We start from the raw sequence: 17,638 nt of genomic DNA on the forward strand, positions 1-17,638 counted from the left end.
GTTGCAAACGAGTCAGATATGACTGAGCAACTAAACAACAATGTATAGTATTATATCTTCTGCAAACTGATAATTTTACTTCTTCTTTTCAGATTTGGACTCCTTTTATTTCTTTTTCTTCTCTGATTGCCATGGCTAGGACTTCCAAAACTGTTGAATAAAAGTGGCAAGAGTGGGCATCTTTGTCTTGTTCCTGATCTTAGAAGGGATACTTTCAGCTTTTCACCATGGAATATGATGGTAGCTGTGGGTTTGTCATATATGGCCTTTATTATGTTGAGGTATGTTCCCCCTATGCTTACTTTGTGGAGTTTTTATCATAAATGGGTGTTAAATTTTGTCACAAGCTTTTTTTGCATCTATTAGGATGATTATATGGTTTTTATTCTATTGTTTGTTAATGTGGTATATCATGTTGATTGATTTGCAGATACCGAAAAATCCTTCTCTCCCTGAGATAAACTCCTTTTGATCATGGTGTATGATCCATCCCTTTACTATATTGTTGGATTCACATTGCTAGTATTTTGATGAGGATTTTTGCATCTATGTTATCAGTGATATCAGCCTGTAATTCTCTTTATTTGTGTGTAATACCTTTGTCTGGTTTAGGTATCAGGGTGATGATGGCACCATGAATGAGTTTGGAAGTGTTCCTCTGCAAGTTTTGGAATAGTTTCACAAGGATAGGTATTAACTCTTTAAATGTTTGGTAGAATTCACCTGTGAAGTCATCTGCTCCTGGACTTTTATTGTTGGTAGTTTTTAAATTACTAATTCAATTTCATTACTGGTAATTGATCTGTTCATATTTTCTATTTCTTTCTGGTTCAGTCTTAAGAGATTATACTTTTCTAAGAATTTGTCCATTGCTTCCAGTTCAGTTCAGTCACTCAATCATGTCCAACTCTGCATCCCCATGGACTGCAGCACTCCAGGTTTCCCTGTCCATCACCAATTCCTGCAACTTGCTCAATCTCAAGTCCATCAAGTTGGTAATGCCATCCAACCATCACATCCTCTGTTGTCCCCTTTTCCTCCTGCCTTCAATCTTTCCAGCATCAGGCTCTTTTCTAATGTCAGTTCTTTGCATCAGGTAGCCAAAGTACTAGAGCTTCAGCTTCAGCATCAGTCCTTCCAATGAATATTCAGGACTGACTTCCTTTAGGATTGACTTGCTTGATTTCCTTGCAGTCCAAGGGACACTCACGAGTCTTCTCCAACATCACAGTTCAGAAGCATCAATTCTTTGGTGCTCCGCCTTCTTCATAGTCCAACTCTCACATCCATAGATGACTACTGGAAAAACTGTAGCTTTGACTAGATGGACCTTTGTTGGGAAAGTAATGTCTCTGCTTTTTAATATGCTGTCTAGGTTGGTCATAGCTTTTCTTGAAAAGATGCTTTTCAAGGAACAAGCATCTTTTAATTTCATGGCTGCAGTCACTATCTGCAGTGATTTTGTAGCCCACCAAAATAAAGTCTGTCACTGTTTCCATTGTTTCCCCATCTATTTGCCATGAAGTGATAGGACCAGATGCCATGATCTTAGTTTTCTGAATGTTGAGTTTTAAGCCAACTTGTTCACTCTCTTCGTTCATTTTCATCAAGAGCCTCTTTAGTTCCTCTCCACTTTCTGCCATAAGGGTGGTGTCATCTGCGTATCTGAGGTTATTGATATTTCTCTCTGCAATCTTGATTCCAGCTTGTGCTTCGTCCAGCCCAGCATTTCACATGATGTACTCTGCATAGAAGTTAAATAAGCAGGGTGACAGTATACAGCCTTGACATACTCCTTTCCCAATTTGGAACCAGTCTGTTGTTCCATGTCTGGTTCTAACTGTTGCTTCTTGACCTGCATACAGATTTCTCAGGAGGCAGATAAGGTGGTCTGGTATTCCCATCTCTTGAAGAATTTTGCACAGTTTGTTGTAATCTACACAGTCAAAGACTTTGGCATAGTCAATAAAGCAAAAGTAGATGTTTTTCTGGAACTCTCTTGCTTTTTCGATGATCCAGCCGATGTTGGCAATTTGATCTCTGGCTCCTCTGCCTTTTCTAAATCCAGCTTGAACATTTTGAAGTTCACAGTTCATGTACTATTGAAGCCTGGCTTGGAGAATTTTGAGCATTACTTTGCTAGCGTGTGAGATGAGTGCAATTGTGCAGTACTTTAAGCATTCTTTGGCATTGCCCTTTTTTGGGATTGGAATGAAAACTGACCTTTTCTAGTCCTGTGGCCACTGCTGAGTTTTCCAAATTTGCTGGCATATTGAGTGCAGCACTTTCACAGCATCATCTTTCAGGATTTGAAATAGGTCAACTGGAATTCCATCACCTCCCCTAGCTTTGTTCGTAGAGATGCTTCCTAAGGGCTGCTTGACTTCGCATTCCAGGATGTCTGGCTCTTTGTGAGTGATCACACCATCATGGTTATCTGGGTCAGGAAGATGTTTTTTGTATGATTCTTCTGTATATTCTTGCCACCTCTTCTTAATATCTTCTGTTTCTATTAGTTCCATAGCATTTCTGTCCTTTATTGAGCCCATCTTTGCATGAAGTGTTCCCTTGGTATCTCTAATTTTCTTGAAAAGGTCTCTAGTCTTTCCCAGTCCATTGTTTTCCACTATTTCTTTGCACTGATCACTGAGGAAGGCTTTCTTATCTCTCCTTGCTATTCTTTGGAACTCTGCATTCAGATGGGTATATCTTTCCTTTTCTCCTTTGCCTTTAGCTTCTCTTCTTTTCTCAGCTATCTGTAAGGCCTTCTCAGACAACCATTTTTCCTTTCTGTATGTCTTTTTCTTGCATTTCTTCCAAGTTGACCATTTTATTGGCATATAGTTACTTGTAGTGGTCTCTTGTGAGCCTTTCTATTTCTGTAGTGTTTGTTGTAATTTCATTTCCGAGTTTATTGATTTGGGCCCTCTCCCCTTTTTTCTTGATGAGTCTGGCTAAAAGTTTGTCAGTTTTGTCTCTTCAAAAAACCAATTTTTAGTTTCATTGATCTTTTCCTTTTTTTTTTCTTCCCTTATCTCTATTTCAGGTACTTCTCTTCTGATCTGTATGATTTCTTCCTACTAACTTTGGATTTTGTTTTTCTTTTTTTAGTTGCTTCACATGTAAGGTTGGCTTGTTTATTGGAGATTTTTCTTGTTTTCTGAAGTAAGCTTGTATCACTATAAACTTCTCTCTTAGAACTGCTTTTGCTGCATCCCGTAGGTTTGGGGTCATCATGTTTTTATTTTCATTTGGCTCTATGTATTTTTTTTTTATTTCCTCCTTGATTTGTTCAGTGGTCCATTAAATCACTGGCATATTATAGCCTCCATGTGCTTGTATTTTTTGCATTTTTTTTTCTTGCAGTTGATTTCTTCAACCATGTTGTGGTTGCAAAAGATGCTTGATATGATTTCAGTTTTCTTAAAATTATGTAGGCTTGTTTTGCAGTGATCTGGAGAATGTTCCACATGCTCTTGAAAAGATTGTATATTCTGCTGATTTTGAGTGTAATGTTCTCTATGTTTATATTAACCAGTTTAGTCTAATGTGTTCTTTAAGGCCAGTGTTTCCTTACTGATTCTTTAGTCTACATGATCTGTCCATTGATGTAAGTGGGGTGTTAAAGTCCCCTATTTTATGTGTTTGTGTGTGTGTGTGTAATATATAAAACCAGTGGCCCAGCAGTAAAGAATCCACCTGCAATGCAGGAGACACAGGAGATGGCAAGTTCAAACCCTGGGTCAGGAAGATCCTCTGGAGAACGAAATGGCAACCCACTCCAGTATTCTTGTCTAAAGAATCCAGTGAACAGAGGAGCATGGTGGGCTACAGTCCATAGGGTTGCAAAGAGTCAGATATGACTGAAGTGACTGAACACAGCAGCACAGCACATTACTGTGTTACTGTCAGTTTCTCCCTTCATGTCTGTTAACATTTGCATTATACATTGAGGTGCTATGTTAGGTGCACATTTTTACAATTATTATATCTTCTTCTTGGATTCATCCCTTAATTATTATATAGTGCCCTCTTTTGTGACACAGAAGTTCTGGATTTGTTTCTGTAGGTCTCCTTTTTCCTGTCTTTTGTTCTCTTCTCTTGTGATTTGATGACTCTCTTTAATGTTAGGCTTGTATCCCTTTTTCTTTTCTGGTGTGTATATCTATTACAGATGTTTTGATTTGTGGTTACCATGAGGTCTTTGTATAGCAATCTGTATATATAAGTGATTAAGTTGCTCATCTTTTTAATTTCAAATGCATTTTTTAAAGCCTGCATTTGTGTTCTCCTCCCCTCACAATTACTGTTGTTACCATATTTTACATCTATTTTATGATCCCTTAACTGCTTATTGATAAATGATTTTAAGCTTTGTCTTTTAACCTTACCAGCTTTATGTGTGGATTACCAGCTTTACTGTGTGTTTGCCTTTACTGGTGGACTTTCTCGTTTCTTAATTTTCTTTTTCACCTTGAGACATTCCTTTGTCATTTGTTGTAAAGCTGGTTTGGTGGTGCTGAATTCTTTTAGGTTTTCTTTAGTCTTTAAAGTTTTTGATTTCTGTCAAATCTGAACAAGATTCCTTGGTAGGCAGAGTATTCTTGATTGTAGATTTTTCCCTTTCATCACTCTCAAAGTGTGTGATGTGCTGTTTACAGTCAGGTTTCTTATTTTCTGGTGGTATTTTGAATTTTTAAAAGAGTATGTTTATGCTTTCTTGTCATCTTAGAAGACTTTGGGACAGAAATCCATCTTGATTTAAAATCCAGATATCACGACTTCTCTAGTGGTCCATTGGTTAAGAATCTGCCTGCTAATGTAGGAGATAGGGGTTCGATCCCCAATCTGGGAAGATCCCTCATGCCATGGGGTAACTGAGCCCATGCAGCTACAGAGCCTACACTCCAGAGCCTGCGAGCCACAACTACTTAAGCCTGCTTGCTCTAGAGCCTGCATGCCACAACTACCAAAAGCCCATGCCCTAGAGCCTGTGCTTTGCAACAGGAGAAGCCACCTCACTGAGCAGCTTGTGCACTGTAGCAAGCGAAAGGCCACGCACAGCGACAAAGATCTAGAGCAGTCAAAAATAAAAATAAATAAATAAAATTAATTTTTAAAATATCTGGATATCTTTCTGCAACCTAAATTAAGTTATATCACTTCCATCCTGTAAAAGCTCTAATGGCTAATTGTCAGCAGTGATAAGGTGTGGTAACCACATCTGCCTTGCTCCCACTGTGGCCTGCAGTCCAGTCACTACAATGTACCCTGTGACCTTGTCTGACTGAACTGTTTATACTGTGTTACCCCTAGCAGTTTGGGTCCCCATTTTGGATCTGCTGTCACTCAGAATGCTTTTGTACCCCCTTTTCTCTGGAAACCACTACTAATTTCCTAAAACTTTATTTCATGTATCATCTCTTCAATAGAGACTGATATGACCATAGATGGAGTGCTGGGCTCCCTCTCTGACCCATGTCATGCCCTCACTGGCCTTTCTGCCTCAACTCTTAAAGCAGCTTGCTTTATTTATAAGTGTACATATTTGTGTATGTCTACAACCTAAGAAGTTTTTGAGGATATTGTTTTATTATCTTTCTTTTGTCACTGCCTCTTCTGGTGCCAAATTTGACATTCAATGAAAACTTTGTTGGTGGTTTGGAAAATTTAAAGTCATGTATTTCAGCTCTCATGTAAATGAGAGGATGAAAGAATGCATAATTGCCTTTTATCTCACAAAAGAGAGTGCAAAAGTTGGGACCCAATAGACATTCTGTAACTTGCCATGATAAGAATGATGTGTTTAAGCTCTGGTACTTGTTTCCTACATCACCTGGTGATTCCTGCTTCTGATTCACTAGGATTGTGCTCTTACAGGGGTCATTCTCATTTGAAGATTTATCTGTGGACTTCACCCAGAAGGAATGGCAGCTACTGGACCCCCATCAGAAGGACTTATACAAGGATGTCATGTTGGAGAATTATAGCAGTCTCGTGTCACTAGGTAAGAAAAGCTACCCAGGATTTCCCTGGCAGTCCAGCAGTTAGAACTCTGTGCTTCTACTTCAGGGGTCCTGGGTTCAATCCCTGGTCAGGGAATTACAATCCTGAGAGCTTTGTGGCATGGCCAAAAAAAGAAAAACTTCCCAGAAGACCTCATATTGTATCTAGTACCTTGCTTGTTCTTCTTTAGTTTCTGAGAGTTCTGGGACTTGCAAAATTTTTAATGATTTGGACCTAAATTTTAGAGATCAAAGTTCTTGGACTATGACAGTCCCAGGGAAAGTATTTGAACCTCACTTTCCAATAATGAAGTCTTAATTTCATTGTGCCGCCTCTGAAGCTAATAGTAATAGTTGTAGTTAGGCTCCTGAGGCTTCGCCAACAAAGGTCTATATTGTCAAAGCTATGGTTTTTCTAGTTTTCATATATAGATGTGAGTGAGAGTTGGACTATAAAGAAGGCTGAGTGTTTAAAAATTGATGCTTTTGAACTGTGGTGTTGGAGAATACTCTTGAGAGTCACTTGAACTGCAAGAGGATTAAACTAGTCAATCCTAAAGGAAATCAATCCTGAATATTCATTGGAAGGACCGATGCTGAAACTGAAGCTCCAATACTTTGGCCACCTAATGTGAAGAGTCAACTCATTAGAAAAGACCTTGATTCTGGGAAAGATTGAATATGGTTGGATGGCATCACTGACTCAGTGGACATGAGTTTGAGCAAGCTCTGGGAGATGGTGAAGGACAGGGAAGCCTGGCATACTGCAGTCCATGGGGTCACAAAGAGTCGGACATGACTGAGTGACTGAACAACAACAAAGCTCCTGAGGCATGTAATTTACCGAATTTCACATATTGTTCTTATATTGACTCAATTGTAAGAGCAATCCTGTGTGGCAGATGTGTTGCACTCTTTTTTTTTTTTTCTTTTTTTTTTCTAATGAGGAAATTGAGACAAAGAAAAAAGTTAAGTATTTTTCCCAAGGCCTGACAGCTAGGAAATGAGCCTGAATTTGAACCAGAGCAGACCAACTACAGAGACTCTGAAGGGTTTATGGTTTTGGACTTGAGTTATAGAAATCAAAGATTCTTAGACCATATTATCCACTGGGAAGACTGTTACCATTCCTCTGAGGATTGTTTACTTTGTTGGTATTCATGTGGGTGGCTTCACTGGGTCAACTAATTCCAAACCTTGCTCCTTCTTCAGAGGCCTCAAAGGCCATGCAGTAGGGGCCAAGGTCTTTGTGATTTTCCCTGAACAGGGTATGAAGTTATGAAACCTGGTGTCATCCTTAAATTGGAGCAAGGAGAAGACCCATGGACAGGAGATGGAGAAATTCCAAGTTCAGGCTCAATAGGTGAGTGTATGAAGACCAGACAGAGGAGAGAAGGTGGAAGTCATTCTCAGCAGGGTGGTGGTTGGCATCCTTGAAATGTGCCTTAGAGGGCTCTGTTCAAAATCTCAAACCCTTAGCGGTGATTCAGGACAGTTAACATGAGCTACTGAAGTGAATCACATTACATGTGGCTTCTTTGCTCGTAGCTTGAAGTGAAATGTTTCCAGCTGGTTTGGCCCATGACGTTATTCCCAGTCTTTCACATCTGGGACTTTGACTTCTTGTTAGGTATTCTGTCTCCTGATGTGGTTAATCTCCTTTTGTCCTCCCTTCTCTCTGTGGTCAAAGACACCTGTGCTTGACCATCAGGGCTTTATTTTTCCTCGCTTTGGGTGTCTCTGATGTGAAACCCTCTCTGTTCAGCCTTATTATGTCAGAAAGTGGATTATCATTCCTCCCAAACTGTTGGTCCACTTCTCCCCTAGTTGGTCAAGTTCTGTTGTGCTTTTTCTGTAGCTTAGACATGGAGTATATGGAATTACCTCTTTTCTACCTTTTTTTTTTACTAAGTTTTTTACCTTTGGAAAACATCTTTTGAAAGACTTCTCTATTCCCACTTAAAACTAAGGCTAGTCTGAACTTCCCAAATTACTAGCTAGTGTAGATCCCAGTTCTCACCTTCTTTTGTGAGTTACGTGGCACCACCAAGCATCCAGCACTGCTCTGATCAGCTGGGCCCTCCTCCTCGTTTCCTATTGTGTGACACTGACTTAATTCAAGGTGCCTCAAAAGCAGACCCTGAGATACTTAGTGGGACTGTGATCTCCACAGTGTTAGTGGGAGAAGGGGAAGTGAGATGGGGTGAGAGAGGAATGCATGAACAGTGTGCTTCTGGGAACCCTCTGAGGAACCAGAAAGCTAGTACCACACTCTGCCTCCTGTCCCTCAGTGACTGAGTATTGCCCCAGGGAATATTAGGGCTCCAGAGTATCTGGCATCCCTGCACATGGCCCCAAAATGCACTTGCAGCCCATCTCTCCATCTCATGGTGGAGCGATGTGGGCACGCTGGTTGGGCCCCACAATTGGCCTGAGCTGCAGTGTCCTCTGAGTGTGGCTGAAGGGGGGCAGATGACACTGAGGACCTGTGGAGTGAGCCCATGTAGCCTGTTCAGCAGTTACTCCCTTTGCTCCAAGTTGGTGGTCAGTTTCATTTAAACTTAATCTACTGTCTGCTTTCTGTTCTTGTTTACAGTGTTTAAAGTGTTTTTCAATACCTAGAGGTTAGACATTGCAGTCATACTAGGAAACTAAACATTAAAAGGCATTAGTTCCCTCAAATAGCATTTCTAGGTTTTTATTCAATAAACACGACTATGGAAAGACTTATGGGATTTTTTTTTTTCCTTCATAGATCAAGTCTTTCAAGTAAATGGTCACATGACTTGGCACAAGGATAACAAGAAGTTTAAAAATATGAAACAAGATCATGAATGTGATGCACTTGGAAAAAAGTTTAATCTGAGCATGAACTTTATTCCTTTAAGGAAATCAAACAAAGAAGGTGACATAGATGGATTAATTTTAAAACATCATTTAGATTTTCTTATTCCGAAAGCAAACTATGGAAGAATGGAACCAGCTGACTTAAACATATTTGATAAATTATTTCTCCATACCAAGACTGAGGAAACTGATACTTGGTTAAAATACTATGCATGTGATAAAGTTAGCTATAAGAAGTCACAGATCATCATATATCACAGAAGTCGTTCAGGGGAGAAGCTCTATGAATGCAGTGAATGTAGGAAACGCTTCAGTAAGAAATCAAGTCTCATTAAACATCAGAGCAGACATATAAGAGAAATAGCCTATGGCTGTGGTAAATGTGGCAAGACTTTCCCCCAGAAGTCACAGTTTATTACACATCATAGAACTCATACGGGAGAGAAACCTTACAATTGTAGCCAGTGTGGGAAAGCCTTCTCCCAAAAGTCACAGCTGACATCCCATCAGAGGACACATACAGGAGAGAAACCATATGAATGTGGTGAGTGTGGGAAAGCCTTCTCCCAGAAGTCACATCTCATATCACATTGGAGGACACACACAGGAGAGAAGCCCTATGGATGCACTGAATGTGGGAGGGCCTTTAGTGAAAAGTCAAATCTCATCAATCATCAAAGGATTCATACAGGAGAGAAACCTTTTGAATGCAGAGAATGTGGAAAAGCCTTCAGCAGGAAGTCACAGCTTGTCACACATCACAGGACCCACACAGGAACAAAACCCTATGGATGTAGCGATTGTAGAAAAGCCTTCTTTGAGAAATCAGAGCTAATTAGACATCAAACAATTCATACTGGAGAGAAACCCTATGAATGCAGTGAATGTGGGAAAGCCTTCAGAGAGAGGTCTAGTCTTATTAACCATCAGAGAACCCATACAGGAGAGAAGCCTCATGGATGCATCCAGTGTGGGAAAGCCTTTTCCCAGAAATCTCACCTCTTATCACATCAGATGACACACACAGGAGAGAAACCCTTTGTATGCACTAAGTGTGGGAAGGCTTTCAGTAGGAAATCCCAGCTTGTCAGGCATCAGAGAACTCATACAGGTGAAAAACCCTACGAGTGCAGTGAATGTGGGAAAGCTTTCAGTGAAAAATTAAGCCTCACTAATCACCAGAGAATTCATACAGGAGAAAAACCGTATGTGTGCAGTGAGTGTGGGAAAGCCTTTTGTCAGAAGTCACATCTCATATCACATCAGAGGACACACACAGGAGAGAAACCCTATGAATGCAGTGAATGTGGGAAAGCCTTTGGTGAAAAGTCAAGCCTTGCAACACATCAGAGAACCCATACAGGAGAAAAACCTTATGCATGCAGGGACTGTGAAAAAGCCTTCTCCCAGAAGTCACAGCTCAATACTCACCAGAGAATTCATACAGGAGAGAAACCATATGGATGCAGTCTTTGTCAAAAAGCTTTCTTTGAAAAATCAGAACTAATTAGACATCAGAGAACTCATACAGGAGAAAAACCTTATGAATGCAGTGAATGTAGGAAAGCCTTCAGGGAGAGGTCAAGTCTCATAAATCATCAGAGGACACATACAGGAGAGAAACCCTTTGAATGCAACGACTGTGGCAAAGCCTTCTCTAGGAAGTCACACCTCATACCACATCAGAGGACACACACGGGAGAGAGACCCTACAGTTGCAGTGAATGTAGAAAGGCCTTCTCTCAGAAGTCACAGCTTGTTAATCATCAGAGAATCCATACAGGAGAGAAACCTTTTCAATGCAGTGAATGTGGGAAAGCCTTCTCCCAAAAGTCACAGCTCATTAATCATCGGAGAACTCATACAGTAAAGAAATCCTAAGAATGGTGTTAATGTTAGTCTTTGACAGAGATCTTCATCAGTTATGGTAAATCTTTCAGATAATAGTTACATCACTTTATATGTCTGAATACACTTTTAAGTTAGGAACTCTAAATAGGTTATGTCAGGGAAGCTTTCAGCAGACTAATGTGTTTATTATATTAGACTCCTTAGAGGGAGAATGACCCTATGAATTGCAGTGGATTTCAGAAAGCTTTCAAACTGTCATCAAACCTTTTACAGTAGAAAATTAACAGTACAAAAGAATACTGTGACTATCAGAAAGCTTTCCAGAGATCAAATTTCATTAGCCATTGGAAAAATTACCACTGAAAATGAACCCTATTCCAGTGAGTTAAGGAAAACTTCACGAATACAGCAAGTGAGGTGATATTTTCATCAAGAAATAACAGCTCATTGTACATAAGAAGATGCCCTCAGGAATGAATTCTTTGAAAATACTAAATATAGGACAATCTTCGGCAAGTAACCCCACCATATTGTGTCCTGTGGGTGTACCTAACAGTTTAAAGACATTAGAAATACATGCCCCTTGAAATAATGCTATAATAGAAAGCCATGCACTCTTTATAGACATGGGTACCAAAAATAACTGGTTCTAAATTATATTAAGGCTCAAGTATGAAGTTTCTAAAAACGTCAATAAATTGAGTCTTTGGAATACAAAATTTCTCCATGGTATATAATTATGGCTTATTTTCCTGTGTCACAGGTTGTGTTTTGTATTTTGGAATTACAGATGGTAATGTAATTGGGAGCATGAGATGTACATGCCTTGTAGTGCCTCTGATGTCTATCAAGACATACTATGTGCCACTGGTTTTTCTATTTTAATAATACTATAAAAATGGTAACTCATAGGACATGTCTTACTGCTCAGTAAGTAGCATGTAATATCAACACATTTCCTTATGATTTGTTAGTTTATAAAAGGCTCTATTGTTGTCAGTGACCTTTCTCTTTAGTAGCAAAAGCCAACATTATATAAAGTCTTTTGGATCCTAGACTCTGAGAAACAGTTTATATAAAACCTTGTTAATAAGTATTCTAGTGTAGAACTGCAGAATGGTACGAGTGAATTGTGAGGAGTGAGCACTGTGGCTCTGCACTCCTGCTCAGTGGCATTAACTTGGAGCAGAATGCCCTCCTTGTGTAACGAGGTACCTCCATGCATCCAGTGTGTGTATCTTAAGTGTTATGTCACCCAAGAACAACTTGTATTTTAATTTACTGTGATGAATTGTCATGAATATTGTGTGCTGCTATTATGTTTTTGGTGTTTTCTAAAATATCCTGTAAAAATTAGATGAAGAAACTAGTTATTTGAGAGTCACTATCCAGAGAATATAAAGGACAGAAGATTTTGTGGTGAGAACCATATTTTTTATGTATCCCAGGAAGCCTATTTTGCCTTCCTGCAGATTTCTGTGATTACCAGACAGGTATCAGAAAACAAGCTTTTTATTATTTCATCATTGGAAATATTTGTGTTTCACTTGCCTTTCAACTGTCATATCATGCACAAGAGAAAGTTCCCATGTGTGCTTACCATTTTATAAGGGTGTTCCTTCTGGAAATGCATGACCCATGCCTACGTCTATTTAGACTTTTGTAGTAATTTCTCTATAATGTTGTTCGACAAAATCAACTATGTTTTTTGTATGATGGTGAAAATCAGAAAAGTCTAGTCTAGTTTCCACACTTGGAAAAATCAGGTCTTCTCTCATGTGCAAGTCGTTTTAACAGTGTGGTGTTTGGTAACTTTGATTCTAGCAGCATTTTTTTCTTTACCTACAATTTTACATCATTGTTGTAAAATTTGAATATTAAGTAAATGAGGGTAATTTCATGAACTATTGTACCAGAATTTCAACAAAATCCTATTTCCCAAATTTTTATTCATACGTAAATGTATGGACTTTTCTCACTAATACCTTAAGGTCATTTTACCAGGTTGGTGAAACAGACCTATGTAAAAGAACAAGTAGTTACAGTGTGGTGTTTTACTTTGTGGGTTGTTGTTGTTGTTTTCCATTTTTTCTTTTCCATCTATCCTGGGTCTCTTTCCTCAGCCCAGTGATTGACTTGTTGGGTCTTGGATTGGGCCCAGGAGTCTGTTGTCTAAAAACTTCCAAGTTTTTCTCACTCCTGTTCTAGATTATTTTTGAACTATTAAGCAGTTAATCTTAGAACTTCCTTTATGAGATGATGAAACTTCACTGGCCTTTTGATTGAATCCCAAGGGCAAATGTGATTCCTAAGGGTCTGATGTCAGTCATCCCGTGCCAGGGCTGATGCTGGCAGCAGGGCTTTTGTTTATCAAAATACCTGATGTTCCACATCCCAAGTGTGTGGTGTAGAACTCACCTGGCATTTTGTCTTCTGAAGGGTCACAAGAGGCCTCTGATTCTGAAATTAGAGATTCTTAGTGTTACATTTTTAAGACACCTTGGTAAACCACAAAAATATGTTTCTCCTCACTGATTCTACTACAAATGCTGCATCAAGAAGAAAGCCAATTTTAAAGTTAGGCTGGATTTACCTATGGTTTTGTGAAGCTCAATAATTGAGAGGAGGAGCATCTCTTTCCCTTTCCTCTTTCACCACCCAGGTTCCTCCCCTGGTGTGGAAACAATCCTGCAGGGCATACTTTCTATTATATTCCTTACACTAAGTACTGGATCTTCTGGAGGTCCTATCTATGAATTCTGAGACCTATACCAGGATTGCCTTGTGTTCAGTTTTTCTTTGTGGGCTTTGATATTTTCAGACACCATTATCTGTATGGGTCTATATGTTCCTGATATTTTGGTTTCCTTTGACATTTTGATCACATGTATAACCCTGAGATGAAATGAACCCGAAGAATACCAGACATACCTACCAATATCTGCATTACATAGCAAAGTATACATCCATAGATATTTGAACTCTACACTCAAGATCTCAGTCATTTGGTCATTTACTCCAGTATGTGCCCAGATTGTCAATTTCATTGAGTTTGTTAGCCTACAAACATAATACCAACAAGTTTTCAGATGCTGAGCACCTAGTGCTGGCCTGCATGCCAGTTAACTAATTCATCCATGACTTTTGCAGCTGTATGCATATTTTTTGCCCTTTTCATCCTTTCAGTCCATTTTTTGCACTTATATATATACTAGTTATTTTAAGATGCAATTCTGACTATACACTCTTGTATTGAAATACCATATGGCTAATTGTAGACTTGGTTTCCCAAGTGGCTGAGCAGTAAAGAATCCACCTGCCAATGCAGGAGACACAGGAGACATGGCTTTGGTCCCTGGATCAGGAAGATCCACCTGGAGAAGGAATGGCAACCCACTCCAGTATTCTTACCTGGCAAATCCCACGGACAGAGGATCCTGGTGGGCTACAGTCCATGAGGTTGCAAAGAGTTGGACATGACTGAGCACATGTGTGTGCGTGCACACACACACACACACACACACACACACACACACACACACGCAATTGTGGACTTAAGCTGTAATATCCTCATGGTATATGAGGACTTTTATACAAAACCATACCTGTTCATAATTTCTGAATACTTTATCTTTCCTCTTACAGTTTTGGTTTTGTTTTGTTTTTGCGTCCTTAAACTATTTGAGAGTTCTACAATCTCTCATTTTACGCTTTTGTGTGTGTGTGCTTTTTTGTCGATCTACTGCCACTGAAATGCCTTTGTTCCTTGTTAAATACCTATTCAACCTATGTGAACCTGTACATGTATTTCACTGGTGATAAAATCGTTGCATGTTTTATCTTTCCCATTAGGAAGCTTCTGGAAAGCTAGGACTCTCTTGTTTGTCTATATAATTTTAACAACTGAAGCTTTGGTACATAAATGTGAGTGGTGTCAGTGGCTGTGTTCTCTACCACATGAGGAGGCATAGCTGCAATGAGAGAAGTGTGAAGCCACCGTGGAAGCCAAGTCATGAGCATCCTGGCTGGGTTCCAGGATCTGGTTCTTGTCTTGAAGTCTGGGTTCATCTCTGCCATTTTCCTGCCTGGACTTATTGGATTTTTTTCTGTGAGATATCCCAAATATCCTTATAATAAATCCCCATGTTTGTTTCAGCTGGTTCAAGTTGTGTTCATTATTACAACCCAAGTGCTGCTCCTCACTGACAGCAAGATCAGACTGTATCATAAGTTGGGGCCTCTGGAAGCAGATACTGAGGTGTGCCGGGGTCCAGCCCCGGTTGGATCCAGGGATTCCCTCAGGATGACAGCGTTGGCGATTAAGGTATAGCAAAGGCTGAGAGATTTATTAGATGCTCAATAATAACTGGTTTACACGGGAAATCAATAAAGTTCGTGACACCAAACTTGCTCTGACCACAGAGGCTGCAGGCGCCCTCTCAAATAGCGGAAGGTGCCCCACCTTAGACACCTTCTCGAGTGGGTCTTAGAAGCCCAGGCAAATAAGTGGTTGCAGAGGACCCCCGTGCTCCAAATTATTTTGGCATGAAGGAAGAACAGAGGAGAAAAGGAGGAAAAGGAAACAAGAAAGAACGACACGGGGAGACCAAGCTTCAGTGAGCAAGGCCCATAGATTTATTTTCAACAGGGGCTTTTATACCCTAAGTTGCACATAGAGGATAATAGGGGGTGTGAAATCATGCAAAGTCAGCAGTCTTTGATCCTTATCGAAACCAGTGTTTCTTTTCTGCAAACTTATCGTATACAAATAGTTTCTGTGATTTATATCATCTTCTGGCCAGAAGGCCTGTTAACATTTTATGACTCTGATAAAGGTTTGTCAACCATAAGACTTATTTTCTCTAAGAGTAATTATTTTAAAGTTTGGCGCCATCCTCCGAAGGTGTTAGATAAAGTTGCATTCCTACAGGGCAGATGTGCAGTGGGTTTACAACAAAGGAAAGAATTTATTACCTTAAGGGTATAAAGTTGTTAACACCAAGGCCACTACTTATTTTTTCTACATACCAACTATATTAATTAATACACTTCCAAGGATACAATACAGGGGATGTGGAAGCTTGGCAGCAAGCATTGGCTCAACAATGAAATCTTCTACTAGTTCTATTCTAACAATTTCTAACTCTCCGAGAGGCTCTATACTATTTGAATATCTTAAGCTTCCCATGCCTCTCGCGGTTGGGAGACTGTAAACAATTGTATGCATAGCTGTAGGAGTCCGGGTAAGCCTGTCAGGCAAGTTAGAGAGCCATCTGAAGGGTTTGTGAACGAAAACACTCTTGTCGCGCCCAGGAACTTTATTAACTGGAGCTGTAAGTTAACTCTTTTTCAGAAAGAGAGATGGTGGTGGGGGATAGCCCCCCGTAAAGTCAGAGGTGAGAGCACAAAGCAGTAAAGTAGGCAGACTCTGGTTTTGGAGGTAGATGCTCAAGAATTTCCAGGGGGACTCCTGAAGCTCAATCCTGCCTTTACGTATGTCAAGCCTCCTTCCTCATGACCTTTGCCATGGGCGGAGTTCCTCACGCTGGCTCCTGGCAGAGGTGAACTTTGAGGTGCAAGATGTTTTTTGAGAATCAACATGAAGTAATGGGAGAAGAGAAAGGAATGGATTGGTCAGAGGAAAATCACAACTGCACTGTAGGTTGTGGAGACCTTGGCCAGACCAGCAAAGGCTCTGAAGAGAATCACTCGTAAAAGTGTCACATATTTGGCCATGACATTCAGGCCCTTACAATCCTGAGCTGTCAGTCAGTAGAGGCAGGCTGCCCTGAGGAGAGAGTGATCTCAGGTGAAGCAGCCCTTTTCCCCTGAGACCAACTCTGGATAAGCTGGCAAGTGGAGGAAGTCCCTGCCTCTGGGCATCAGGTTGTTCCTGGAAGAGGGATCTGGGTGGTTCAGCTCCACAACTGCACAGAGCATCCCTTCCAAGGTTGGGTTTGCCTAGAGAGAGACTAAGAAGAGGAAAATCAGGAAGAACTACAGCCCTCCTGTTGCAACTGTTTGCTCTCACCTTTTATGCATTCCAGATTCTCACAGCTACCACCATTGCTGGCATCAGCGTGAGCCAGATCCTCATTCCTAAGGGCTCTGAGCCCTGGTCACCATGCCCTTCACACACCCAAGCTGCTGTGTTTCTCCAGTTACCATCACAAGTGGGCAAGGAAACTCCAAGAAGGATCTCAGTGTGTTACCCGCATCAACTCAGACTCCCTGCCCTGTGTATGATGGCAGCCCATTCTCCCCATGATGTATCAGACACCCTGCATAGACAACAGCTCCTCTTTCCTGCTGGTCCCTGGTTATAAGGAGCACAATCCTCAAGTCGTTTCTGTCTTTATTAATTAAGTGGAAAACGCTCTGTCCCTGGTGAAATGTATGTCTCCTGTGGGGTTCAAGACCTCTTAACTCTGCAGCCTGGAGTGGGGTGTCCAGGAAGCACAAGGGCCCCTGGAGGGCCTTTGGTAGTGGTGGTTGGTGAGGCCTACCCTCACTGCTGGGTTCTTCCACTCTGAGAACACAGCACTGGCTTTTGTCCATTTCGTAGACTGGACTCTGAAGGGCAGCACCCTGTCCTGGCAAAATATTGCTTCTGAGCTGGGGCTTCAACTGTGCTTTCACTAGGCTGTTCCAAAGCTCTCTTGCAGAAGCAGCTTCTGGTACATGCAGTGGGTCCTTTTGTGCTGGACATAGTTTTGCACATTCTTTAATGCAAAGTGGGTCCTCTGGACTGATGCAGTGTATGTGGGATAGCATACTGGCTGACCAGACATTTTGTAAGCCTTTGGATAGTGGTGCTGGCTGAGGCCCTGGGGGCAGGAAAGAAAACACATGCCTGGAATATTAGATTTTCCTGTGAGGACAAACACTGGCCTTTTGAGGGCCAAAATAGTCAAGTGCTAGTTGGTCTTTCCTAG

At 40.7% G+C, this 17,638-nt stretch overlaps 1 protein-coding gene across 7 annotated transcripts in view; it reads left to right on the forward strand.

The window, feature by feature from the left end:
• Positions 1–14,858, forward strand: part of ZNF84 (zinc finger protein 84) — a 28,036-nt gene extending 13,178 nt beyond the window's left edge. For 4 of the 7 annotated variants that reach the window (XM_059876290.1, XM_059876291.1, XM_059876289.1 and 1 more), the window contains 4 exons: positions 93–281; positions 5,881–6,007; positions 7,273–7,368; positions 8,761–14,858. In XM_059876290.1, coding sequence (XP_059732273.1) covers positions 228–281; positions 5,881–6,007; positions 7,273–7,368; positions 8,761–10,733 — 2,250 coding nt within the window. In that variant the 5' untranslated portion in view covers positions 93–227 and the 3' untranslated portion in view covers positions 10,734–14,858. The remainder of the gene's footprint in view (positions 1–92; positions 282–5,880; positions 6,008–7,272; positions 7,369–8,760) is intronic. The other 3 variants (XM_024977621.2, XM_024977626.1, XM_059876293.1) reach the window with 1 other exon arrangement.
• Positions 14,859–17,638: the final 2,780 nt, after the last annotated feature.

The sequence above is a fragment of the Bos taurus genome, chromosome 17, assembly GCF_002263795.3.
Source record: "Bos taurus isolate L1 Dominette 01449 registration number 42190680 breed Hereford chromosome 17, ARS-UCD2.0, whole genome shotgun sequence".
Lineage (NCBI taxonomy): Eukaryota > Metazoa > Chordata > Mammalia > Artiodactyla > Bovidae > Bos > Bos taurus.